A 27,487-nucleotide genomic window follows, 5' to 3' on the forward strand; every position below is an offset into this window, starting at 1 on the left:
GATGAGTTCTCTTTAGATTTATCACATTGCATTGTAATTAAATGAATGAACAGGCCTCATGCTTTCCTTGACTCTGCTGTAGAACACCTTCCAGTCTGGAACCATAGGAATACTCCATTTATTGTTCAGCTTTACCTCACCTTCAACACAGCACCTGTTGGTGAGAGTGGCCCTGCAGGAACTTTTCCTGAGGGAAATTTCATCTCAGGGTTTTCTTTCCTTGGAATACTCCATGTGAGGATTTACCTGGGAGAAGAAGCTGAAGAAAAGCTTTTTTCAGCTTTTGGCAGCCAATAGGTTCCCACATGCAGATTTTACAGTAAGAATAAATTATTCTAGTAAAAAATCCTACAAGAAATTAAGTTGGTGTTAAGTGTGGATGAATTATTATCTTTTTTAAATCTCTGTTTAGGCTGTGTAGGGAAGAGGCTACAACCCAAATGTGCAAATTAAAATGATTATATGTATATATTTTTCATGATGGGCTTTAGTTGCTATTCCCTTTTCTAGGGTAAAAGCTTTCACCTCTTCCCCACCCCAGTATCTGCATTTGTATTTGATTTTCCCCTGATTTCCCAAGGCCAGCTGCCCAAGCCATATCCCAGACTCGCAAGCCTCAGTCATGCAGAACAGAGTCTGAATTCCTGAACTATCCCATCAGTTCCACTGGGGCAGTTTACAGAAGAATTGTTGCAAGAAAAGTCTGTGTTTTCCCTGTCCATCCAATTACCTTTGTGAAAAAAAAACCTGTTGGTTTTGTTTTGTTTTTTTTTATCCATTGCTTAAAGCAGTTTTGCCATTCTGGATGGGTCCAGTGAACTTCACAGCAATTCTGCTGTTGTAAATGTTGTATTACCTGCACTGAGAAATCCATAGTTGCTTTACAGTTTAATTACTTGTTATTATGATGTTAAGAATTAGTTAAGTTGCTTGAGAATAATGTACTTAAATTGTGTTACAAGCACGGTTTTGGCACTGGTTCTGAGGTCTTTATTTATGTCGCTGAGTAGTTTCCTTGAATGTGATCCAGGGTTTGCCTGAGCCCAAACCCGAGTGCTGCAGAATCAAACCCCATATTTTTGTGGTAGGTTTTGAAGCTGTGACATTGCCGTGTGTGCTGCACGACAGCTGTCAGTTTTATATTAATGGTATAATCTATTGAGAGCTTTGATATAAACACTGTAATTGATGTGTTTATGACAAAGAATTGTAGCACTTAGTGCCGGAGGGTTGAGCAGTGTCTGAGCAGCAATTCTCTAACATTCCCATTTATTTCTCCCACACTCTTGTTTACCTTGTTTACCCACATCCTGGAACATCAAGAGCTGTTCCACTCGACTCAGGCCACTGTGCCTAAAACATGAGATTTAAATTATATGACTGAAAGCAAATTCCTGGGCAGAGGGGAGGGCTGTGCTGGTGCTACTATTTCTCTTCAAAATCAAGTGGTTTCAACCCTGTTTTTTCTGGTGCTGTGTCAAAGGATATTTCAACATGCCTTTCGATAAGTACATTATTCTCAAGCAATTTAACTAATTCTTAGCATCATAATGGTAATATAACTAATTCTTACCATCATAACAGCAGCAGTGGCTGGCTGGTGTCTCAGCAGGGACCCTGGAGTGGCTCAGAGGGGCAGAGCTGGGGGGCTGCAATGTCCCAGTGAATTGGTGGTGTTTTGGTGGAGTGACAGGGAGGTGAGATCTGGGTGGGACAAAACACATGGACCCCCATAAAAGTGCTATGGAGAGTGGATGCATGGGGAAAGCAGGGTCAGGAATTTTGCTCTGGTTACAGCTCAGGTCTGACCTGGGGTAGGTTTAGGCTCATGTACCGTGCACATTAAACACAGAAGGGTCTGTAGGGCATCTCTCCAGAGCCCCCAGAGGTGAGGACAAGCCAGCCTGATGGGCAAGGGGTGCAGAATGACTGTGAGGTTATTTAGGAAGCTGCTTCTGACCGCCCTTAGTGCAGTTGCCATTCTGTGACCGAGGGATGGCATACCCAGCAGCAGAGCCTGGCAAGGCAGCCGAGGTGGAATGCTGCTGCAGATCGTCTGACATGGCAGTTCAAGAGCAATTAGCACCCCTGCCAGGGCTTGGCAGGGGACAACAGCGGGGAGGTGACAGGTCTGCTCACAGTCTGTGCCCCTCTGGGCGGTCACTGGGCTTGTGAGGAGGGACCGTGGCACTGCTGCCACCACCCCCAGCTCAGCACAGCCCAGGCATGGAGGGCTGCTCCTGCTGCACTCAGTCCCAGCATCATTCCATGGGCAGACAGCAGGGATGTCCCTCTCCCTCACCAGGAGTGGGAAGGTGGCCAAGAGGAGCAGGGAACTGTGTGGGTATTTGACAGTACGTGACTTCCCTGGGCATTGTATCTGCACTCAGCTCTCCTGACCGTGTGCTCAGCTCCTGGCACTGCCTCCAAAGGAGTGTTTCCAGACAGGCTCACGGTGGTACCATCTGTTGGAAAGGGTATTAACTCCTTTTGCAGGCCCTCAAGCCAAATTTGCACTTGAAAAGTAGTGACCCAGTCACACATATGCTACTGCAGGTGAGACTCTGCCTTTAAGTTTCTAAAAACAAAGCCACAAATGGCCACAGATTTTGATGGTTCTCTAAAAGTTGTGCCACCTCAGTGCTGGGAGTGGGGAGCACTCCTGGTTCTGGGAGTGCTGCTGCTGCAGCCAGTCGAGCCTTGCACAGCATCACCGGCCCCAAATGGGTGATTTGTGTTGAAAGCAATGTCAGTCAAAATGGTTGATCCCTGCAATATTGTCATCTGTTTGAAAATAACCTTCCAGCATGCAAGTATAGGTTCCTGCTTCAGAGGGGAGCAAAAGAAGGAACGGAAAATTGCCTTTGTGCCGGGTTCAATATCTGCATCTCAGACTTTGCCAAAGAGCAGGAATATTCATCAGTTGCCATGGACATACTAAGCTCACCAAGTACAACAGTGAACCACAATCTGCACTGGAGTAATTTTGAAATGCTTTCATGCTGAGGGAAATAGTTTGCATTATATTTAAGAGTTAAATGCTGAGTTTCTCCAGTGCCATTTCTGGGATTTCAGATATAAAAATGGAAATACTTTATTGGAAACTTAATGGGAAGAGCAGTGCTGTGTACAAGAACCCTAAAGAACTTACTGTCACCAGGCAGCTCTCAGGATCACAGTTTATAGTGCTTAAAAAGCAGAATATATGATGAGGTCTTCTAGAATTCCATTAATAAGGATATATTTTTGACCAGATGAAAAACTAAATGCAAAATAACATTTTATAATTTAACTCTTAATGGAAGCCCATTTAGGGGCCAGGTACTGCCTTATTGCTGTTGGCACCTGTATTTGAAGGGGTTGGTCAGTGTGTCTGACCTGGGAGAGTTAATCACACATGCAGAGCACTGCTCTGATCAAATCCTCCTGTTCTGCTTTTGGGGAAGCAGTCCTCTTTCCTGAAATGCCAGACCTCCAAAATACTGCTAGAGATGCAAGTTTTTCTTTCTTAGGCTACTTTGGGGAAAGAACAGAACAATTATCCAAGACTTTAGAGTCAGAGCCTGTGAAAAGGGTCAAATCTGGGCAGGGAGATCTCAGTAGATATTTACTGGTTTTCCACTGAACCTGCCCTTCCCCAGCCCAAAGAACAAATCCAGCAGTAAAAGAACAGCTGAAAGCTGTCAGGCTTTAATACCCACAGATAAGGTCATTCCTTGGGGGAGAGCTGCTGAAATGCATAATAATATAACCAGGAACTGTAAAAGACACCGAGATATATTAAAAGATAAAATAAAGCAGACTGAAGTTCAAACAGGGAAAAATCTAAGCTATATATGGTGAAAGGTAAAATATTCTCACAGATAAGTGGAGGCTCTTGAGTGAGGAAGTGTCTGAAAGGCCTGGGAAGCTGGTGAAATCCTTGGGGATGAGCGTTTGAAGACTTACATGATGCGGATAATGGAAGGGGCGGGTTGGAAGAGAGAGCCCAGCAGAGGCTGAACTCACCTCCTGCAGTGGGAGGGGGGGTCTGGAAGGGCAGGAGGGACTGAAACATCACTTTGACCAAGTGGAGGAGCAGCAGGTACCTGGGGAGCCCCCCAGAATAACCCTAAAAGCCAAGAAGCCTCCTGCTGAAGTGGAGGCTCGGTCCTGATGTGGCACAAACACCGAAGGCCAAGGCTGCCTCTGGGGTCTGGGATTTTTCTCTGATGTAGTTTGCAACTTTTTGTGTTAAAATTGAGAAAGTTTGAACTGGATTGTGGGTAAAAGTATCAGTTTTGAAGGGATTCCTCTAGTGAGCCTTGTTGGATTAATGTTGGTACTCTGTTGTTGCTTTTTGTCTTCAACTTGTGGGTTTTTTTAATGCAGCATCAAACTGCAAATCCCCTCAGTGGGACTTAGCTTGGTGTGAGCCCGGTCTGAAAGCTACAGCTGAGAGCAGCACGTGTTTGATGAGGTGTCAGTACATCCAGCCCCACTGGGAAATGAGCCTGGTGCTCACTGGTTTTAGCTGGCAGGCCTTAGTTAAACCCCTTCCCCACGGTGTGTGTGAGTCTGAAGGAAGCTCCAGTGCTGGATTTTCACACCATCTGAGGGGGTTCTTGTTAGTGCTCACCTGGGGTGTGCAAGGCTGTGCTTTTGGATGTGTTGAACAGCCTTTTTAATCTGTTATTTGTGCAGGGGCCAAGAAACTCCAACCCATGGTGGTGGCCCAGGGCTCAGCATCACTGGCTGGGCTGGGAGCAATTCTTTTGGGAGATGGTGGCTTGGGGGTGCTGGGGGAGAGTGCCAGGAGTTTGGAGTCAGCAATCTGGGGGGGAATCTTCTGATTTCTCAGAGAGCTGAGGGCTGCCAGGATCTCTCAGCACTGGGATGGGAGCAGGTTACGCTTTAGAGGAAGAATTCAAGGATCAGTCTTCCCAATGAAATAACCCGTACTTAGTCTAATACTGTGAAATTTTAATAGTTCCATGGTTCAAGACACAAAAGTGATTATGAGCTGGACTTGGTGAAAATGAGCTTCTTAAAAGTGACATTGCAAATGGAATTGCAGAGTTGGGAGTGTTACAGCCTCCTAATAAAACTTTTTGGTCCTGGCTAAGTGGTGTCCTGGCCTTTTCAGGCTGCAGATTGTTCGTATTCCTCTCTGAGCTCTTCCCTGCTGCCAAAACAGCCCAGGACCCCCTCCTTCCCTAACAGTTCTCTATTTTCTTCTTTACCTGAAAGGAAGCTTGACAGTTCTCAAACAGACTTAGATATATTTTGTAGTTTTAGCATGAATTGTTGTGCTCAATGTGTATATACTTGCCAGTAATAAAGAGGGTGAGGGAATGAAAAACCTACATTGCTGCTGCATTCTCTTCCCTCCCATCCAGTGTGGTGTGGGAGGGATTACTTTCCTGAGATAAAATTGCAACACATGAAATCCCACACTGAGCCCTTCAGTGCGTTTTTCTTACAGGCAAAACAAACACAAAGAAGAACAGGAACAAAACTCAGGTTGCTCTTGTTCAATTTCGATTTTTTCTTAGTGTGTTTTTCATGTACCAATGTTTGTCAAGCAAAAGGGATGTACAAAGGAAAAGCAGAGGGAGAACTGTTAAAAAACCTACTTATATGCCCATAAAATTCAGTATGTCTTAGTCCTTCCTATACTGAAGAGCAGGGCAATGTGGCTGAATTACCTGTCTGGATTATTTATAATTATCAGAGCTAAAGCATTAGTGAAAGAAGGAGAAAACACAGTGCAAACAATCCCTGCTTGGCTGTGCTCACTGCATCTCCTGAACACATCCTGCTGCCCTTCAGGGTCTCTTCATGCAGGAGAGGACTCCAGCAGGACCAGTTTCGCTCCCTGGGTTCTGTCTATAGCTATTCTTCCCAAATTTGAGTAGATTTTGTCTAGACAAATCTCACTTTTGACTCCAATCTTAGAGTTTACCTAATTTCAACCACCCTGCAATATTTAGCATTGCTTTCTGAAGGCAAGGAAACCACAGTTAAGTGGGATCTAGTAAAAATGGGTCCTCTATAAGCAGGGATGCTCTGACAGTAAAATAATAGATTTATTGAAACCTCTTTGGAAGCAGAGAAGCCATCAATGATGCTGTTGTGTATTCAGTGTGTCCATTTTGTATTCAGAAAGCTCAGCCCCAGCTACTGCAGAAAAGCTGTGGAATTACCATTTGCAGATAAATCTTGTGTCTAAATTGTATTTCTTGGTTGCTAATTTTACTAATTAAAATATCTATCACCCATGCACGGCCCCAGACTGATTTAGAACAGGAAGATGACTGTCTGTAATTTAATGAGGAGTTGTACATGAGCTGCAGATTCTTTCCTGGATGGCTGTGCTGAAATTCATCCTTGTGTTGGGGCCAGGATGTTCGATGTGTGCTGGAGGGATTGGGCCAATAATGCACTTTTTTATGGAAGGGTTCGGTAATGTTGTCACTGAGGGTGTTGTTCTATGTTGGAGGAACCTGTGTTGACAGGGCAAGGGGTAAAGGTTTTAAACTAAAAGAGGGTTGATTCAGATTTGGCATAAGGAAGAATTTGTTTAGGACAAGGGTTGTGAGGCACTGGAACAAGTTTCCCAGAGAGGTCATAGAAGCACCATTCCTGGAAACATTGAAAATGAGGTTGGACAGGGCACTGAGCAACCTGATCTGGTTGAAGATGTCCCTGCCCATGGCAGGGGAGTTGGACTAAATGACCTTTGAAGTTCCCTTCCAACCCTCACCATTCTAAGATTCTATGATTGTAATTCATACTTTGGAGCTTCAGACGGTGAGACCATAAAACGTACAAAGCACTCTTTGCCTACAGCACTGAGGTTTAAGGACAATGTTTTTCATGGTACTTCTCATCAGATTCCTGTTTGCTTGTCCCCTCGGGGAGGAGGGAGTGGGGGAGAGGGTCTGTCAGGAGCTGAGCAGAGCAGAGGTTGCAGACATTGTCCTCTGTAGGAGCTGTGGCTTTGCAGGCAGCACGATGCTGCTCTCCCTGTGCAGGAGCAGGGGACAGGCACAGGGTGCTCTTCACCTCAGGACACCATTGGCACCATGGAACACTCCCTTTCCCATTGGGAATTTCCACACAGGACCCCCATCTTTGTGCCTGTGCTGGCTTTAGGTGCCAGGAAATCTCCCGTGTTTTCTGCTCTGCCTCTGCATTTCAGTGGGAACCAGCATTCCCTGTGCACTAGTGTGCATCATCAGTCTTTCAAAGATGCTTGATTTCTGTTTGATTCTTAATTATTATAATAGTTAAGGCACTTAACATGCTTTAGTGATTTACCTCATTTAATTGGATGTAGTGATTAGAATATCTTTTATATTGCCCTCACTGCGGTTTTAATTTAAGATTATAATCTCATGGTTCTTTTCAGCTCCTCTGGCTTTCATTTAGATACTGCTTTTCTTTTCTGATTTCATTTTGTTTATTCATTTTTCCTGCTGATTCAGTAAACATGCTGCTAGGAGGATTTCTCAGGAAACCTGAGTGTGGTTATAAATTCTTTCGTTTAGTGTAGACACTAATGAATTAAAAAAAAATGCAGAAATGATGCATGAGACTGTAGTCAACCTCTGGAGTTGTCTGTTGCTTTTTGCTGTAATTTATTTGAATTAAAAGGAAAAAAAAGGAAAAAAGAAAAGAAAGAAATTATTCTCTTGATGGGGCATGTGAAATAAGGAGATGTAAAGTGATAATGTTACATCCTCTTTTGTGTGTTTTGTCCTCCCTTAGCAGATGGATGATGTACAGATTAAGATTTTAACATTATGACCCAGTGTGTGATATTTTGGTGTTGGTCCCCAGTGTGGGAATTGCTCTCTGGTGAAGGGAATTGAAGTCTGAGGCTGTAGGTTCAGCCCCCCCCGCCTTGTCCTGAGGACACCAGCACAGGCACTGGGGAGGAGGATGGAAAGGAGGGAGTGCTGGGAACTGGGCTTGAAAACCTAATTTTTGTGATTTGAGGAACAAACAAGCACTTCCCTGCAGGGATAGTGGCAGATTCTCCAAATTGGTTTGAAATGTAGAGTAGCATGTTCTTTTTTCCTCTTGGTGATGCACAAAATCACACAGATCATCCAACTGGTTTGTCACTGTAGAAATATATAGTATTTCTATTTTTTCTCTTCTCTGGTGCCAAATCCCAAGAGTCCTCCATGACTATAGTGCTCCTTTCAAAGGGGAAGGGCCAACACAGGTACTGGCACACACATGAACTCAGAGGAGCTGCAGGTCCAGCAGGAGAGGAGTGGCTGCTTTGTAGGAAATTCCCATTTGCGATTCCACTGGGAAAGCTGAGAGATCCATTTCACGGGCTGCTCAGTGCTTGGAGGTTTGGCCAGCTGAAATCCATGGAAGTAGAAAAGTGCTTTATCTTCATCTTCCCCTCGCCAGCACAGAGACGGTTACTGCGGCAGGAGGAACAGAGTTTGCTTGAACTCTAACAAAGAACTAACATTACAAAAAACCCAATCCTTGTCGTTAAAACGTACCAGGGATCCCGTTCAAACAGAATAAAGGAGGAGGTCCCCTGTGCAGGGCTCCTGGTCCTGCCCAGAAGTGGCCACTCAAGAAGAGAAGGAGGGTTCCTCGCCTGCCGTGTCCCTCCAGCACCGGTGGTGCCCGGGGCTGGAGACCAGCTGAAAACACAGGGTTTCGTTTTCTCCCCAAGCCAACTAATTAGGTGAAAGCCACTGATACATGCAGGGCTTCAGAAAGAGTCTTTGATGAATTAGTTATTTATCCTGTCTCATCGCCCCTGTGCGCCGCTGCAGTGTATCACCCCCCCGGACTGTGGGAATGCATCTTCCCAGCCAGATCCCGGCGCTTTTCATCACCGAGAGCTGAACTTTGTTCTGGGAAGGTTCCCAGTGAAATCAATTAGGTTTTGTGCGGCTCAAGGTGCTGCTGAACATGATTGCAGGTATCAGAGCCTGGCTCTGGGTGACCACGGCATCTGCTCCGACCCTGCCGGAGCTTCCCAGCGCCGGGCGAGGAAAACAGGCTGGCACTGCACTGACGTGGGACGGTAAAATAGCTCCAGTGTTTGGAGCTGCCAACTATCAGGCCTATAATATATGTCCTAAAGCAGTCAAAAGAGTTTTTACGAGTGCAAAAATATTAACAAATCGTTGGTTATTTAAAGGGAATCATTTAGGGCTCATCTGGCTAATGAGGAAGAAAAAACGGAGCTGAACGCTTCTTCTCAGTTGTAGGGAGACGTATGAGATCAGCTGTTGTAGGAAGCTATCAGTGAACACACCTCGTTAGCTCCCTTGTGTAAAACTCCTTATCTGCCTCTTATTAGTCTTTCATTAATTAAAGCTACAGAATTCAGTATTTTTTGTTAGCTGTTCCCTCAGCATGAAACTCAGCTAATTCTTCTACTGTTGGAAACAAAGCTCCAAGATTGAAGTTTATTCTTATGGTGTTCTTTCAGTTATTTATTTCACATTGCTGTCATGCATGGATGAATTTATATGATGCTCTGATGACCTTTAGAAATTCCTCTGATTAAATGCTGTTCTACTTCATTATGACATTTCTGTACTTGTACTACCCGATTTGATGTGTACAGCTTAATAACACAACCAGACATGAATGCTAATAACTTTACAATTCATTGCATTGCTATTTTTTAATGTAGATGAATTTTAAAACAAGTTTCTCTTGCTGCAGGCTTACATGAATCATATAAATTAGAAGGTAACAAAAGAACATATTAGCATTTGTTAGCCTGGATGCACAAATTTTGTAGTAACCATTTTAATATGTACTACAACTTTTCCAGCCTCAAGTTTAATATGTACTACAACTTTTCACCCTCGATTTTTCAACCAACATCATAATTGAATTGGTTTCCTTCTTGCCTAAGGATAATGATTTTACACTGATGGAATCATTATTAGATTCTAAGGATTATACTGATGATGCCTGTTTTACATAGAGCTAAAAAAATTAAAATTATTCAACTGTAAAGTACTCCTTTACACAAAGGCTATGTAAGTTGGAGATAAATGAACTAATTATTGTGTTTAGAGTTGTTGTTAATATCCAGCATCCATAACTGGAGCAAACTTCTTGCTGTAGCTCTGTGCAGGGGGTGCAGGAGGCTTTTGAAACCCCCACCCCATCGCTTGTCCTTGAAGTCTGGCAGGTGGTGAGTTGCTGTCGTGGAGCTGATGCTGTGCAAGCATGTGTTCATCGAGGCAGGAGATGGCTTCCTGCAGATCTCCACAGAAACTGCTCAAAAAGCTCCTCATCTACAGGCACAGCCTCCAGCAGTGGGATGAGAAGCAGAGGAAAGGTGGAAGGTGGGAAAACAGAAGGCATTACTTAGGGAAGAAGCATCTTCACTGGTACGGATCTGGTTATCAGTTCAGTCTGGGTTTGGAAGACATGTCCATGTTCCACCACACCTTCCTAAGGGGTAAAACAATGTTTGAACTGGTCGAGAGTAAGTGAGAACCAGCTCACCTGCATCCACCACTTCTGTCTGCACATCTGAGCACTGCTCCTCGGGTGGAGGGAGGGAAGAATGGCCCAGGTTAAGCATAAATGATGAATTTCTGCTATTCTGAAAACCGTCAACATTTCATGGGTAATTACACTTCAGGCTGCAGAAATAGCTGTTGAATTAATTGATTTTACAGTCACATCCTGAGGTGCTGAGTGGGTGTTGGCCTGTGTGGATGTGTCAAAATAACACCTTCAAAAGTCTCAGGGGTGGAAGACATTTACCTCTGTCTGTTGAGTAATCAGCAATTAGAATACAATATAAATATCTGCAACCTTTCAGCTGAAAAAACAGGAAGAAAAACTTTATTATTGCCTTTAGACATTTTAAACTTTTTTTGCAATTTTTACTTGTCAAATATAGAAGTATCTGGAGCTGAAATTAAGCAAGTATAGCCCCTCTTCCTCTGATTTTTTCAAGCTGGAGGTTAACCTCAATTAAAAAAAAAATTAAAATCACGTTTCTTTAAGCATCTATTTTAAATCATAGGTGAGAGACCAGTCAGCATAAGTACAATGGACTGCTCTTGTGCATGATTTTTAAAAGCCTTTGTGCTTCGTTACTGCAGCTGGATGTCACCTCTGAGGTCAGGGAACATGATTGCTTCCCCACACTTAAGCTTCAGTCAGTTTTATTCACTACAAAAACAAGAGTAAGGAGCTGCACCAGTTGTAAACTTGCACTTACTCCACTAATTGCGTATGGAGTGATCAATATATGGAATCAAATTCCATGTCCGTGGTGCATTAAGACATTATCAAACTCCTGTGCTTCTCAGCTGCTTTAATATGGCTCGAGGTACAGCACAGAGCTCCCCTTGTATGCGGTTCAATAGTTTCTTTAATCTGAGATGTAAACTTGTCTTTGAAAGTGAAAAACAAGCTGACCTGAAGGTAATAGACCTGCATTGAATTCATCTCAAACACATGTTAAATTTTCTTGACACCATTACCCTTTTCCTTAGGAAACTTCAGAGTGTTCTTGATTAATAATAAAAATAAGGAAAAACAACCTGTAAAAGCAAACCAGGAGCACTCGGTGGCCCATCTACTTTCAACCTTTTGCTCCTTGTCCTGGGTATTCTCAGCAAAAGAAACAAAATCCCATCAAGCTCTTTTCAGCATTGCACAAGGATTTAGACTATTTCCTATGCTCAGCTCTTTGTAACAACAGAACAAAATAATTAAGGTGATGTTAAATCAAGATGAGAGCAGGAGACAAGATCTCTGGATTCCAAGCCAGGCTCTCTGACTCAATTATTGAACAACTTGTGCTAAATTGTTTAACCTGTCTGCTGCTGCTTCCCTGTCTTTAAGGTGAGGGCACATTAAGTTTTACCTCCCCACAACATGACTTGCTGTGACTGTTGGTTTGTATTTGTGGGGTGCTTTTGGAACACAACACTCTGTGAAGTGGCAGTGAAGTGTGGCTCTGGCATCCACTTTGGGGTTTCCTTTCTCCCCGAAGCTCGAATTCTGCTAAAACTTGGCCAAATTTCTGTAGCTCTCTAGAGGAAGAGTAAAATTTGTTGTTGCAGTAGCGCTTCATTATAGATGTTTCATCAGGGATCAGTTTGTGAAGCAGCTGTCATTGCTGTCGGGGAAGGTGGAGCTGCAGAGAGGCTTTAACTTGAGTTTGGGGGATCATGATGAGGGAGTTGCTGAAGACTTGCCATGTGCTGTAATTAAAGGGCTGCTGTCAGAGGCCAAGCAGGCATAAAAATGTTCCTTCCTCAGCTGCTCTTCCCTCTGGTGAGTTCATCTTAATTTTCAACATTTGATGGAGAATTGAATTTTGAGGTGGAAAAGGGAATGTTTTATTTCAGGGATGCTGTGGTGACTCTTGATGCTCTTTTCTGGGTGTCCAGTGTGTGTAGGCATGGGGGAAAGGAGCTGTGTCCTTGGTCTGTCACCCAATCTCCCAAATTATTGTGGGGCCTCTCCGGGGAATGTGCTGCCAGCAGAGAGGGCAGGCTGTGCCCCAGTTGTTTGACTTGAACAACCAAAGACATTGCACCACCACCAAGGAAATCTTGGACCACAGGCTCAGACTTGGAGACAGCCTTGTCCCTGGCACAGCTTATCCCAGCAGGGGCTGTATCAGGCGTGTCCAATGGACAGAGCTGTTCCTAAGGACATGTGTCAGCATCGGGCAGACCAAGCTCTTGAGGTGTTTCTGTGTTGCTGGGGCTGTGGTTTGGACATGGATCAGCTGAGCAGGAGCTGGCTGGGATCCTGGGAGCAGCACTTGCAGAGTCCATCCGAGGAGCTGAGAGGGATGGCAATGTTTTAGCAATCTCTCCATCCTGCAGGTGTGTGCTCGGGCAGAGAGAGCACAGCCAAAACTAATTGAAAGCTGTGTAGAGCTGACACCAATTGCTCTCACAGGAGTGACTACAGATAGATATCTCCTGGAGCTCTCTCCCCACCAGGTCAGACCATGCCTTAAATAATCTGGGTGCATTCTGGTGGACTTGGGGTCTCTCTCTTTCCAAAGAACAGGAGTAGGGTTCAGCATTTACACGAGGACAGCCAGAACAAAAGATTTATTCTCCTGTTGTTCTCTTTCTAAACATTTCCGTTGGTGCAAGTGTTAATATTGACAAGTGTGTGTTTTATAATTTTGGAGCTCACTTTAGGCTGAGATGGTGCATTGGTATTTAATGCACAATGCACATAGTTTAGATGGCATGCATTAATCATATTCCTATTGTCTTTGTTATGGTAGAAACAAGCTCTTGGGGTTTTTTTTAAATTAAAAAAAAGGGAAAATGGGCTTGACTTTTTTTTTTCTTTTTTTTTTTTTTTTTAAGATACATTATATTTCAGCAGCTAATGAAGAGGAAATAATGATGAGTCTGCACTATGATATGTATTAGAGCACTAATTAGACTATAGCAGAACTGCTTACGGATGTCTTTGAAACACCTGCTTGGTAATTTTCAGCCCCATTTTCCTCTCTTTACCAGGGCAGGCGTGATGGGAAGACAGAGTTAAGACTGAGATATGAAACAGAGAACTCAGCACCCTCCAGTTTTGTCTTTTGTTCACCCAGCTTCATATATGTTTAAGACAAGGATAATGTGGATGGTCACTGCAGTGCCCTTTTTGTGGGCTGGGATTTCTGTTGCCCATGGTAGGTATAGGGAAAGGACTCATATATGTTATTTTCTAACTTCCTTGTGACCATACAAAGGCAATATGGTTTCAGAACAAGAATTCCCAGTTTAGGCTGTCATCTTGCATGTATAATAATCCAGAATATTATGTATTGCATCTCCAACATTAGCTTATCGTTGCTTTAGTTTGGAGTGTGTGTTTTCGAGACCATTAAAAGCTGTAAATCTAGAAATAATGTTGGCCTTCATTTTTAAAGCTGTTTTGAAGTTGTCTTCTTTTACTGTCATAAGAAACCACAAATATTCCCACTCTATATCTTATTTGCTTTTACATTTCTGTCAACTATGTAAATAATTGAATTCTAAACATGAATTGCAAACATGCCCAAAATCACATACCAAGCAGGCTGAGTTCCTACCTCAACCGTGTCTCCCAGCTTACACTGCAGCCAAGCTGGTCGTGGGTTGTACAAAATTCACCTGTATTTTATAAGATGCAAACATTGGCTACATATTTTTTAGTCTCTAAACATGATTGTGTTGCCCACACTAATGAGACTGACAGTGATTCCTCAGTATTCCCCCATACTGTGATGATTCAGCTTCTTTTTTTCTCACAGCTTTTTCCAAAGGAAACTTTTCCTGACTGCACCATTCATGTGTTGGAGGATGTGGAGCTGTTTGTGCCTGAGAGCCTGAGCAGAGCTCAAATGAGAATTCTAAAGGTGAGCAACTCTGATTCAAAGCTGGTCTGATTTTTCTTATTTTGATGATGAAAATTTTCAATGGGTGCACTAAATCCTGAGAGAGTCACATGTTTAAATGCAGCATGAAAACATTTCTCATGGAATAATGCATTTAAAAGTAAGAGGCAACATTTTCATTTATGGGTATATCAGAATTTTTTCTGTTTTGAAATGTTTGGTACTACTTGCATAAAAGCCTGTTTCAAGTGGTCACTGACAGCTACAGCTGATTTCATCCCACATGTAAGATCATATATTGCAACCCACACAGAGAGGACAGAGCTGAAAAGGAGAAGAGTTCTGGGGAGGTTCAGTTGTACTTGGTAGCATTTGAATTCCAGAATAGGAACAGATTTATCACCTGCTCGAGGATCAGGTGAGAGGTAAAGAGGTGAATGTAGAGGGGTGAAAAGTAGCATCAGATGCCAGAAGCAGGTGTGGATTTGTCTGTTTTGGGTCAGACCTCAGCACAGTTTGATCCAGCCTGTGGTGCTGTGCTATATGGTAGATGTGTAACTTGGAGGGAGACACGTGGAATCTCTCAAGGTGCTTTGGGGCTGGAGCTCTTGGGTGGCAGAGCAAAACCCTGAGACTTCACAGTGCCCAGTGTTGTCCTGAACAGGTGCCCCAGGCACTGCAGTAATGGGAGATGCTGCCTTTGAGTAGGAGGTTTACAGGCAGAGACAACAGAAAATTTACTCCAGCATAAGACAAGGGGTTTATCTAGATATACAGCAAGTGTTTAAAAACCCAAACCAAAGCCCCAGGCAATTTTGTGACGTTCATCACCAGGATGAGTGGTGTTCTCTCAGCACACCAGGGGCCTCAGCACCGTCAGTGGCACCGTCAGTGCTTGTGGAGGCAGCAGAGCAAAGCACAAGTGCATTCGTGCAAGGGAGCTGGGAGGCCAAACCCTGAGCCTGCCAAAGCCCCAGGTGGATGTTCTGCCTTGCTAAGCAAGTCTGGTGGCTCAGTGACGCCACTGAATGTCCCCAGTGCCCTGTGTGACGCTGGTGACACCCCTGAGAGCTGCTGCTGTCAGACCTGAGCTCGCCCGTCAATGAAGTGCTGAACAAGTACCTGGAGGATTTCTGAGTGAGGCACACTTGTCTTTAAAATGCTAGGCTTCTGAAGTTAGGGGCTTTCCTTCAGTTATGTGAGAAACCATGCCAGTACCACGAGGGGAAGGCAGGTGTCTGGAAACAGGTCTTTTTAAATCCCACTACCTGCAGTTGTGCTGGGAAGTCTGGAGGGGGTTTGCCTCTGCTCCCAGTGTTGGGGGGTGTGTCTCTGTTTGGGGGAATGTGAGGCAAATCTGTCCCCATCTCTTTCTCCCTTGTGGCTTCAGAAATTGTGCTGCACCTTCAGAGGGGATGGGACCATGTGCCATCTCGCCAGCATGAGATAAATGACCAGTCCAGAAGGACTGAAATAACCCTCTGGAGGGTATCCACTGCTTTCTGGGGTTGGATCAGTCTCTCCAGGGGTCCTTCCTACCAGCTCCCCAGTGTATTTCAGGTCAGTCCAAGGATCTGGGCTTCTATTTCTGTTTAACTGCTCACCCATATCATGAGTATAGTAAGACATGAGCCATATCAATCTAATCATAAACCCAAACAAACCAGCAGTTGTTCGAGTCCTTTATCTCTTGGCAGGCAACAGCAAGCCCTCACCTCTTATCCACTCTGCACACATGCAATTATTCTGCAGCCTTCATCAGCACCAGGAATTCAACAGCTGACACCAACATTTATCTCAGTAAATCCAGCGTGTAGCTCTGCCCCTCTCCTGAATATTCAGATATGCAGCCACATCAGTGCTGCTCGTTTAAAGGCAATGACAAGGGTCATCATTTTATTCTTTATCTCCTGCTTCACCTGCTCCTGAATGCTGAAGGGAAGGAGGAAACAGCATCCCGGGGAGCTCAGTGGTGTGCATGACAACCTTGCAATGCTCGACTGTCCATCAGGGTGCCATGGGAGGATGAGGAGGAGCAAAGGCACCACTGAGCATCCGTGCCCACAGCTCTGGTGGTGCTGTGGTGCTGGTGGAAGGGAGATGATGGGTGTTAGCCCTGCCAGTCCCTCCAGCCACATGGCATGAAGCCAAAGGGCACAGAAGTGCCTTGTCAGGTAGGAAACGTTCAGCCTGGTCACAAATAAGCTTGATTTCTGAAGATGAGAAAGGTTAAAATTGAGTTTGAATGTCTCGAACTTCCCTCAGGGCTGTGTTTTCTGAAAAGACAGTGGGTCTTGTTCAGCTGCTTTTCACTTACGTGCCTAAAAAGATTCAGCTGTCATAGCCCTGACAAGCACTAAAAAGCTCTTGTTAAGGTCACGGGCATCAGAGAAGTGTCTCTCCTACAACATCCCAGTGAACCAGGGCCACTGGCACTGGGAATGGGGGCTGGTGTCAAGACACTGTTTGGTACAAACAGGACTGTGACCTGGTGTCCTGGCACGGCAGAGCTGCTGCTGTTCCCACTGCTCTTCCCAAGGGGAGCCGTGTAACACTGCTCCAGCTAAGTGCAAAAAGAAAAAAAAAACAACAAAAAACCCCTCTAAACATCCCTGACCTTTAAATTCAGGCTGCAGCGAATAGATCTGCTGCTAACCAAAAATCTGAGGTTGCTTTCATGTGTCTTGAGCGTTCAGGGAATAGATGTAGCTTAACATGCAAATGCTGGGCTTCCTGCAGCACGCTGCTGCTTTTCAAACTCTCTCATTTCATGCTGTTACCTCCATCCCTGCTGTGTCTGTGAAAAGAGCCTCTCTGAGGAAAAGTTTCCCACAGACAGAAATCCGACTGATGTGGTAAAAAAAAAAAACAAACCCACAACCAACCACTTATAGTTTAATTTCTAAAATGTGTGGTGTCCATCTGCAACCTGGCAACCAGCATCTTCTCTGCTGCTGGTGTGGATAGACCAGCTCCTCCCTGCCTCAGGGGATGTATTTTATATATTTGTCCTCATCTGTAGGTTCTGAAGTTGGAAGGCAGGAGTCCTGTCCTAGCATAGTCGTTCAGAGGAATATTTTCCCCCTATGAGCAGGGATGCTCCAGTGCCCTTTGGTGTGTTTACCTGTGCACCCATTTTCTCTGTGTTCAAGTTACCGTGCTCACAAAACTTCAGTGTTCTGCACAGATAGAGAAATGGATGTCTCTTTTTCCAGGCAACAAGGGGAAATGGCCTCAAGTTGTGCCAGGAAGGGTTGTCAAACCTTGAGAGGGTTGTCAAACCTTGAAACAGGCTGCCCAGGGGTCACCATCCCTGGGGGGGATTTAAAAGATATGTACATGTGGCACTTGGGAAACATGGTTTAATGGTGGCTTTGGCACTCCTGGACTAATGGTTGGACTCAAAGACCTTGAAAGTCTTTTCCAAACCAAATGATTCCATGATTCTCTGTCCAAACACTTCTTTTATCACTCATAAAGAATGCCTGTAAAGCCCATATACAGCAGCTGTTGGGCAGGTCCCTGCCCTGGAGGGTACAAGGGGAACTCGCCAACAAATAATGTTTATTTGGCACTTCAGATATCTTCCTTGAACCACCTGGGCACCATCATCCTCTTCTGCCTTTAAAGCAGAGCACGATGCATTATTGATGGCTGAAATGCAGTAAATGTGTGGCATTTCTCTAATACCTTACATTTTTTGTTCTAATTTCAAGTATTTCTCATTCTATGCCACTACCATAAAATTCAACATTTTAAGCATATTGTCCCTCATAGTGCCTGCTTATATTTTCAAGCTTGTCTGGCTGTGTTGGCAACAAGAGTCATCATGAATTATGTAAGCAATTCCTCTCTTTAGGAGCTGGTCCCAGCCCTGTGCTGCCCCGATAAGAGCAGCGAGGCAGGAGCTGCTTTGGGAACAGCAGGACCTGTGTGCCTGCACCTCAGCTGGGCTGGGACCAAAGAACAGAGCACGTGGAGTGTTGGAAATGAATTGAAACCCCAGAGAATTGGGGTAAAAAATGAGATCCAAGCCTGATTTGCAGCAATTCAGTCTTGGAGCTGTGGCTGTGACCATGCCATGGGCTGGACGTAATGGGTCCCACTTAGTGAGTTATCTGGGACTAGAAATCATGGTTTCTTCATCTCTAAAAGCTGAGCTTTCATCCCAAATATACAGCTGGGTGTTCAGGTGTAGGTGTAAGGGAGGATTCTAATCCATGAGGCTTCATGAAAATCAAGAGATATTGGGTTAAAACCCCTTGGGGAGGGACCTGAATCTAACCCACATTTTCTAGCATAAACTCTAGTTAAGTAGAAAAGTGGCCACAAGCAGCAGCATCTTGGTTCTTTCTTGAACTCAAGAGCCCTGTGATGTCCTTGGAGGAAAGGGAGGTGCTGGGAAGCAAAGCCTCACTCCCCATCTCCTTACCTGGGCTTTTATTAGACTCCACCACGATGTTCCTGTTCAGATTTCAGCACTCTGACCCCTCAGTCACCTTTTTCATATAAACAATCATTATAGAGCAGAATCCTGATGACTGGCAGCAGTTAGTCAGGACAGATGGCCTCTGCCTCTGACAGCTCCAAAACATCACATAAGCCTCATCTTTTCAAGAAGGCCTTTACCAGATGGGTCTAATTTAAAGTATGGCCTTTCTCATTTCTTCCTAAAGGACAGTTAATTAAGTGCAGAATGGATGTCTCTGCTCTTCCCAGGGCAGGAACAAGTGGGTGTTTGATATGGAGACATTTATGGTTTGGTTCCAGCACATCAGTGAGGGGAGATGATGAACTCATTAGAATAAATATCGACAAGTGTATTGAACTTCCCATTTTTTCCGAGTTTACTGGAGCTGCCCCAAGAGAGGCCAATTCTTGAGCAATGTCTTGTGAAAAAATGTCTCTAATTTTTTATTGCTCTGCAGTGACCAACCCCAATTCCACTTGTATTATCTCTTATCAGTCCTGTTTTTACTCTGCTGCCAAAATTTGTGGTCACAGCTGAGGAGCTCAGAGAGCAGCTCAGAAGAGGCTGAAACAAAGCTCTTATCGTGTTTTCCAGGAGCTCCAATCCAGTTGTTTCTGGCTGTTGTTTCCCACTAGATTTTCTGTGGTGGGAAACTTTATTCTCTTTTCCTCTTGTGCATCAAAATAGCTCTGAGAGATTCTTCTCCTCCAGGCAGGAAACCCTGAAAACTCTGGATCTGTTCAATTAGCTGCATTACAAACTGATTTCCAGCCTTGTCTCTTCTTCTCTTACATGAGCTATTAAATCCCTCCTCTCCTCACCTCCCCAGTTAAACTAAAAATGGCTAATTTTCTTAACATCCTTTTTACAAGCATGTCTACATGGTAGAAATGAGGAGTTCTGGCTTATCTTGTTATTATGTAAATATTTTTGTGCTTCTAGAACAAAGTTTTTCTTTCCCTTTGATCCAGCTTTCTTGTAGTCAGTTTAACCTTCAGAAAGAGTCAAGAGATTGGCGGAGATTGCCACTGGCATTATTCCTGAGGAAAACTGGAGAGAGAAAAGAAAACTCAAAATTACAGCTCATTTAGAAATGGAAGCAATTGAAAGGAAGAGATTGTCTTTCAGTCTTTTTTAAGCAAATTTTTGCTTAAAATATCTGGGACCGGTGTAAAAATAGCATTTACATTGTATTACAAGATGAAAGTGGTTCTTTTCCAGCAGCCTGGGAGGTTGCTGTGCCCCAAATTTGTGCTGTGGGCAGGATCTCCAAATTACTGGACAAATTTTTGTCCTTCCATACTTTTGGAGTTTTGGCTGATTGCTTTGGACTGTGCTGGCAGCAGGGGTGAACAGTCTTCCAAAAAGAAAATTTTAGGATAACTTCAAACTCCCATAAGAAGAAGTTGATTCTACTTTCACCAATTCCAGAGAGTTATTTATTATTAGAGTTATTTCATGGAGTTATTGTACAGAGTTATATTTCCCAATTATAAAATCAGGACCAAAGCACCAGTGACTAATGGGAGGAAAAGCAGCAAACACTCTGTAGTTAAAAATGTTTAATTACGCTTAAAAGTGACTGTACAGAAGATATAATAGTAGAGACTATTTTGGCAGTCTTTTGGGTAGAAAGAATGACAGCAGAAGGTCTGGCTGAACTCGTGGTTCTGTGCCAGTGCCCAGGACTATCAGCTTGGTTTCCAATCTGGAGAAAATATATGTATGTGTGATTTATACACAGGTCTTGTATGTGCGTTTGCCTGATGTTTATTAGTTCAGCTGTTAGTACCTCTTCAAAAAAAGAGGGCATGTATTTAAAAAAAAAAAAAACAAACAGCTGAAGATGTTTTCAAAGTCATGGGTGTGAAGGGAAGAGGAGCCACTGCACTCGGAGTGTCTGCCTGGAGCCTTCTGGAATTGCAGCCAGAAGTAAAACTTGGCAGAGCTTTTGTTCTGCCTCGGTCCTCCCTTTGCTCAGAAGAGCTGATTGATCAGTCCAAGTGTGCTGAAATTGGGGTGAGGGTTTCATTAGCCTTGGATCAGGCCCTCAGCACTGGATACACTGGTTGCTTGAAAATAGGTAATTAATGGTGCTTTATTTTTCATGTTTCCAAGGCAACACAAGCCCCCAGGACATTGTTTTCCAGTCTGTGAGCAGAAGCTTTTGACTGCTGCAGAAGTTCCCCTCTGTCTCATCTGAAGCTGCTGTAAAGGTACCAAAGCCATATTTCCTGTCATTATAGTCTGTATCCAAAAAGTCATGACAATCAGATGCCGCTGATGAAATGATCTCACTGCAGAACTCATTCAATCAGTGGAGCTCTGCTGTTCAAATAGATAATTAGTGTTGTGACAAGTGTGACTGTAAATGCCTCAGTTTGGTGGCAATGTTAGGAAGTGTGACAAAATTAAATTATTTGTCTGCCTTAAGCATGGCCCTCCTTGGATTGCTAATGAGGGAAATTCTTGTTAAACACATGTCCTTTTCTCATCAACTGCTTTACAGGCCCTCAGCTGGGAAAAAGATTTATTATTTGGATCATAAGGGGCACGAAAGGCTGGACTTTCCCTTGTTTTCTCTGACTTTTTTCTTTTCATGTCTTTAGCTGGTGTAACAGGTCATTGCTTGTGTTCCAGCGTAAAAGGGAATGATCCCCTAAAATGGAATCACCAGGGAGAGCAACCCCAATGGGCACCTTTACTGCCTGTCAAAATCCCCTCTTTGGAAGGAATGGGCACAGGGAGTGCATTCAGGTGCTCCCATCTCAGGGGAACATTTGCAGCACCTCTCCTAGAGGTGACAAAAAATTCAGTCTGTTCTTCTGCAAGGGCAGGCAAACCCTCCCTGTGTGCTGCTGGGGGACTCCAATCCTGCCCCCTCGGCTGGGAATGGAGAGGGAAAGCAATTCCATGTCCCTCCTCTCATTCTGCATCCCAGGGAGTGTGGGATTTGGGAGGCTGAGGGCAGCAAGGACCGGGACACTCCAAAGTTTCTCTTTCCTGACGGGTAATTTTGGATGTCCCGCTGTGCCAGGAGTTGCTTTGAGTTTAAATTATCACGGGCTGAATTAATGAGCATCTTGAAGCTGCACCCTTTCCCATGGCTCCTAACAGGATGCTTTTGATCCTTCCTTCCTTTTTCAGCATTTGCCAGCCAATGCCCTGATGTTCCCCCACCCAAAGAGAATTAATGGCTGAGCTGGAATGAAGAGCACAGCACAGAGAGCAGGCATGGCCCAGACCTCACAGCACTAATTATGCCCTTAAAGGGTAAGAAAATAATCTTGGGTACATTAGGAAGAAAGTGTCTTAGAAATGCTGCATGGGGTTACTGGCACGTCTCCTGTATTTGTGCATTTGAAAGGGAAAAAAAAAGGACTTTCAAAGATACTTCCTGACCTCAAAAAGATCAGCAGGGAGCTCAAGAAAGGAAATTTAATTCCAAGTGAGTTTATCAAGTTTTCCTGACCCTTAAGGATGGAAAAAGCAAAGGAAGGATGCACATGAAGGTCCTGCAAAATTCTAATACTGAAACACTCTCATGCACAAAGTGTGAAGTCTCAAACCAGAGAGTTTAAACCCAAAGCGAGCAAAGAGCAGGGGATGAATTACAACAAGGGCCAGTGCAGACACTGCAGTGTGGCAGTTCAGGTGATGAAGAGGATCCATGAAAGGAAAGGTGAGTGTCTGTGAAAATATCAGAAATTTTGGGGAGGGGAACTCGGTGATGCACCTCACGAGAGGCATCACAGAGGATGCCAACGAGGTGCCCACACCCTCAGCTGACCTTGGGAAACACTTCCAAGCCAAGGGTGAGACATTACCAGCACCTCTGAGAAGCAGAGCTTTGCCGAGGCTGCTGGAGTAGCTTGGAAAAAGAGGAATTCTTGTCCTCTTTCCAGGCTGTACCTCCTGCTTCCCAGGGAGACCCAAGCTGTGACCATCCCAGGGAGGCAGCTGGGAGCTGTGGAGATCCCTTTTCCAAGAGGGCAGACTGATCTCCAGAGCTGCAGTGAGAGGTGCCCCACGTCCCCCATCCCATGGCAGCTCCCACTGTGCAAGCCCCACATTTAAAGGGCCTCTTTTTATCAAGCAGCCTCGCTAAAAACCAGAGCAAAGCAGGCTCAGTTCTATCCCTGCTAAACATATCCCTTTTTATTGCTTTTCAGGAGTTCAAAGCATTAGCATATAAAACAATCCAGGTGGCTGTTTTCCCTAAAAGAGCGAGGGCCTGTTTACAAACTCGTTTTATTTCCACAATATTCCATTGTTATTTATTTCAGACAGAGAGCTGTCAGATTAATGCACTCCCTCATGCAGGACAGCTTGCTTTATTGCCTGTTATTAAGACATAACATATACAACCTGACAGGCACTGCCCACGTCTGCGTTCCACCACTGAAAGGCAAATTAAGTTGAAAATGGAGATCTCCAATATTTCTTTGGGCTGAAGTGATATTAGTTTTTAACTCATTTTGTATTCATAGAGGATCCTGCATATTTGTAACATATCCAACAGTAAGCTGTCCAAAGAAAAAGTTGTGGGTTTGTTTTTTTTTTTTAAATTCTTATTCCAGCTACCTCTGAGAAATTCAGGCTTTAGAATACAGCTCTGCTTTTGGATAGGGAATTGAAAACAATGCAATTTACAGTAGTGCTTTACTAAGGACTGTGAATGAAATCTATCCTTCTTTCTTACTAGATTTCAAATAATAGTTGTGCCAAAGTGCTGTTGGTTTTGGTGGAAGTACAACTCAGAGTGGAATGGCAGAACTACCTGCCCCAACAGTTCCTGTTGTATAAGCAATGTTATTCATATTTTTCATTATTATTGATTAGTTTTCTTTCTTTTTTTTTTTTTTTTTCACCCCAGGACTGAATTGCTAATTTTGGACAGTCACGGGAGCTGCTCTGGAAATGCTTGCTAGAGGTGGGCTTATCCCTTTCCTTTTCCCTTTACTGCCTCTTCACCTTTTCCTCCTGTACTTTCCCAATGACAGCTTATTTTGTTCCAGCTCACTGGAGAATCAAGTCAGTTTTATTAATGCAAATAACCATTAACTAAATTAAGATGACAGAAGAAACAGAGATCAGTTTAAAGAAGACTTATATGGACACTGGGGGAAGCAGAGCAAGGCACATGTGTCCACCTACAACCACCTGAAAGGGAAAACCCCATTTATTCAATACACTTGTGTTGGCATCATTATTAACCCTTATGGCAGTACCTGGGTACTCCCTGTTATGCAGGTGGAATCCACACTTTAAAAGCTTAATCTGTGGTACCAGGGAGAAGGTTTTTTTGCTGAGAAGTCTGGGCTTTACAAGAAAAGGCAGCTGTGTAGGGAACAGGAAAATGCAGTGGAAAACAGGATGTGCAGCTTAATGCTAAATAGTGATACACTGAATAAATTACTATAAAGAACTAACTCTTCCTCAATGTAATTACATTGGGGTTTTTTTTCCATTTCAGAGGAGAGGAAACAGCCTAATTGGATAGATGGGAAATGAAGCCAGGGAAAGGGAAGTGGCTTTTTGTCCACTCTGCTGTAAACCTGTGGGCAGAGATGGAGCTCAGCAGCTCAAGCACAACCATTTTTAGATGCATTAAACCCCCCAAATGTGCAAATATATAATAGGAACAAGCAATAATACTTTGAAATATTCTACTATCCCTCAATGTAATAAATATTTTATTAGAGCAATAGAAAAAAATGCATACAGATAACCATAGGATACACACACAACTGGAAGTTTTAAGGATAAATTTTGAACTTTTCAATATGAAACAAGGTACCTGGTACATATCTCATGGAGATATATAACTAGAAATTAAATAATACAATGTAATTCCATGAGAATGGCAGTACAGGAACATGGACTAGAATTGTGTGAAACAACAGAGTCACCCTTTGTTGCATGAAACATAACTATATACTTACTAGGAACACCTGTATTTCCATCTCCCCCCCACCCCCCTTTGCATGTGTCTGAAAACAACACTGGTTTGCCACATGGAAAAGCAACTAGTCATTTATAGCTCTATATGTACATTATATACAGCTCTTGCTTACTTCAACAGTTAGCACATAGTGTCAGCTGGAGCTAATCAGGTAATTTGCTATCTGAATGCATATCAAGGTATTTTTTTTCTACAGTGCTACCATAATTTCATTAATCCTGGTTCTCCCTTTGTGGTTCTGTGTGTTGTAATAATACTGTGAAATTAAAAAGAACAGTCTTTAAAAGGATATGCTTTGTCATGTGTGCTGTTACAGGGATGTTGTCAGTTCCCTAAAAGGTGTCTAAAAGGCTGATTTGACTAAATTCACAAATATAGAAGTCAAATGGACCAGGTTTAATGTATCTTTAATATACTGCTATGAAAGCAAGCACAGATTTCTCTATAATAGCAAGCCTGAAGTGCTGTTGTGTAATTTTTTATTATCTCCTACAGTATTGCCATAAACTTACCAGAATCATGTGACAGTGGTGGGGTGTGTCTGAGAGCCAGACCAGGTGAGACAGTTTTGAATGGGTTAAAGAGCAGCAGGAAGGAGAGTTCTGACTGTAACACTGAATTAAGGATGTTTACAGTGCAGTGTGGTAGATGATAAAAGAGCAAGATAATTTGGGGCTGCATATCTGGAAGCACCACATCTCAAGGTAGGGAGGTGGTGGTCGTCCCTCTTCATAAGGCCATGGTGCAACTGCATTCCAACAGTGCTTCCAACTGGGAACTCCTGTTAGTGGAACACCAACACACAGGGAGGGCAATAAAAATGAGCCTGAAGGTGGGAGAATTTGGTTATGAATGAAGAACCTGGTTAAGAAATATAAGGTGGGGATTTGAGGAAATGAACTTCAAAATTTATGGATGGAGAGGAAGGGCAGGTGTTTGAAAAGGTGCATAAACATCTGTGATAAAACAGAGAGGCCTCTTTGAAACACAGCTGTGAGATCATTTCTTAGGAGCAGCACTGGAGGCCCCTCTTGGACACCCCAGTGTGGACTGTGCAAAACTAACACTCATATTGAGACTTTTCCCTCCCTTCCACCTGGGATTTCTCGCTAGATTTAGAGTAACTGACACAAAGGGCACTAGGAAAACTGACCCAAACCTCCTGGGTTGTGACACTGTCTGAAGAACAGCCACTTGGTCCCTGTGTTATCACCTGGTTGACAACACCCATGTCTCTGATTCCATCTTTTCTCTGTAGAACAGTATTGTAACAATGCAGAACATCCCCAGAACAGTTCGGTGTCGCTGCAAAAATGGAGTTTCTCACTGAGCTAAGCTCTTCCTCTGACCATAGTGCCATTGCTCTCCCTCTCTCTTACACTGTATCTGAAGTATGTAATATGTAAACTCCTTTGGTTCAAGTATTAAGGCATTTCAGATTCCTTTTTAAAGGATTTGCTAAACTTTACATGGTATTTTTACTTCAACTTACAGTGAAATATAAAGAATTTAAAAACACGTCAGGATAGAAGAAAAACATGCATTAACCACTGCAGTTTTTTTTTTAAAAAAGCACTTTAGTAACCAATTCTTGTTTTTCTTGCAGCAAATGCAAATATATCATTACAACACTGAATTAAGGGTCAAGGAAAATACTGTTGCTAAGAAGCTGGACACACTGAAGATATTCAAGACTGATGGACCAGAACCTCTTGCATCCATACCTGTGACAAATGGAAAAGGTCAGGATTAAATGAAAGCATGACTGTGTGCTGTGCCAAACTATTACCCTTCCCAGAGGCTAAGCAAAAAAATTATTGGTTTTTTTTTTTTTTTTTACTTCTTACAAACAGTAGAAATTTACAAAAACACAGTAAATATTTTTAAACTACAGAGACGCCTTGCAAAATGCTGAAATTGTATGAATGGTTTCAGTGCTCTGGTTTAGCTGACAAAAAGTGGTATTTGGCCAGAGGTTGGGCTCGGTGACCTTGGAGGTCTTTTCCAACCTTAATGATTCTGTGTTTCTATGCCTCTACTTTCAAGGTAATAATTTAAAAAAAAAAAAAAAAAAAGGAGAAAAAGCAAAAAAGTTAACATTTTTAATACTAATTTACATGGTAATTTACCAGTTCAGCAGGATGGAGTTTGTCAAGCATAAGGGCGTGAAGACTGTTAATTGCTTTTTCTTTTTATGACCTTATTACCACCCAACGTATAAGTATTAATTCCTTTTTTTTTTTTTTTGTTCCTGAAAAGACAAAGTTGAAGGGGGAAGCAGCTTGAACCTACTGGCTAGTCTGGGAATGAGGATCTGCTCGCTGCTGGTGCCATCCCCCCCCTCGGTGGTGGCCTTCACCTCGATGATATAATCGTCGTTGGACTGGAGCCACAGCTCGGCCGTCGTCTGCTCCGTGCTCAGCACGTTCACGCTGCTCTGGCTGCTGGTCCTGTACAAAACCTGCAACACAGGCAACATCCTCCTCTAGGACCCGCCCTGCCAGTTTGAGCTGGGCTTCTCAGAATCTTTTTGGGGTGAAAAGATCTGATTTTTTTTTTTTTTTTTGGGTTAACGTTCTCGTGCGGAATTGCATTTTAAGAAAGACGGTAACATCAATCAACAGGTTTGAGTAGAAATGGCACAGTGTAGAATGGTAACACGTATTATATATTGTTTTGATTGCAATTGTTATTA

General features: G+C 43.5%; 1 protein-coding gene and 2 long non-coding RNA genes across 3 annotated transcripts in view; 2 read left to right on the forward strand and 1 right to left on the reverse strand.

Annotated features, from left to right (window-relative positions):
* The window catches only part of LOC108504632, a 171,157-nt gene extending 157,592 nt beyond the window's left edge, over window positions 1–13,565 (forward strand). The window contains exon 4 of the long non-coding RNA XR_001877189.1: window positions 13,503–13,565. This is a non-coding gene — a long non-coding RNA (uncharacterized LOC108504632). The remainder of the gene's footprint in view (window positions 1–13,502) is intronic.
* A 20-nt stretch (window positions 13,566–13,585) lies between these two features.
* On the forward strand, window positions 13,586–27,129 carry LOC108504634. Its single transcript, XR_001877190.1, has 7 exons — window positions 13,586–13,669; window positions 14,273–14,377; window positions 20,946–21,043; window positions 21,975–22,100; window positions 23,704–23,760; window positions 26,399–26,534; window positions 27,052–27,129. It is a non-coding gene; the product is annotated as an uncharacterized LOC108504634 (long non-coding RNA).
* The window catches only part of CNTN3 (contactin 3), a 106,058-nt gene continuing 103,074 nt past the window's right edge, over window positions 24,504–27,487 (reverse strand). Inside the window, exons 20-21 of the mRNA XM_017829897.1 lie at window positions 27,085–27,253; window positions 24,504–26,516 (exon numbers count right to left, since the gene is read on the reverse strand). Coding sequence (XP_017685386.1) covers window positions 26,416–26,516; window positions 27,085–27,253 — 270 coding nt within the window. The 3' untranslated portion in view covers window positions 24,504–26,415. The remainder of the gene's footprint in view (window positions 26,517–27,084; window positions 27,254–27,487) is intronic.

The sequence above is a fragment of the Lepidothrix coronata genome, unplaced genomic scaffold, assembly GCF_001604755.1.
Source record: "Lepidothrix coronata isolate B3197 unplaced genomic scaffold, Lepidothrix_coronata-1.0 Scaffold170, whole genome shotgun sequence".
Classification (NCBI taxonomy): domain Eukaryota; kingdom Metazoa; phylum Chordata; class Aves; order Passeriformes; family Pipridae; genus Lepidothrix; species Lepidothrix coronata.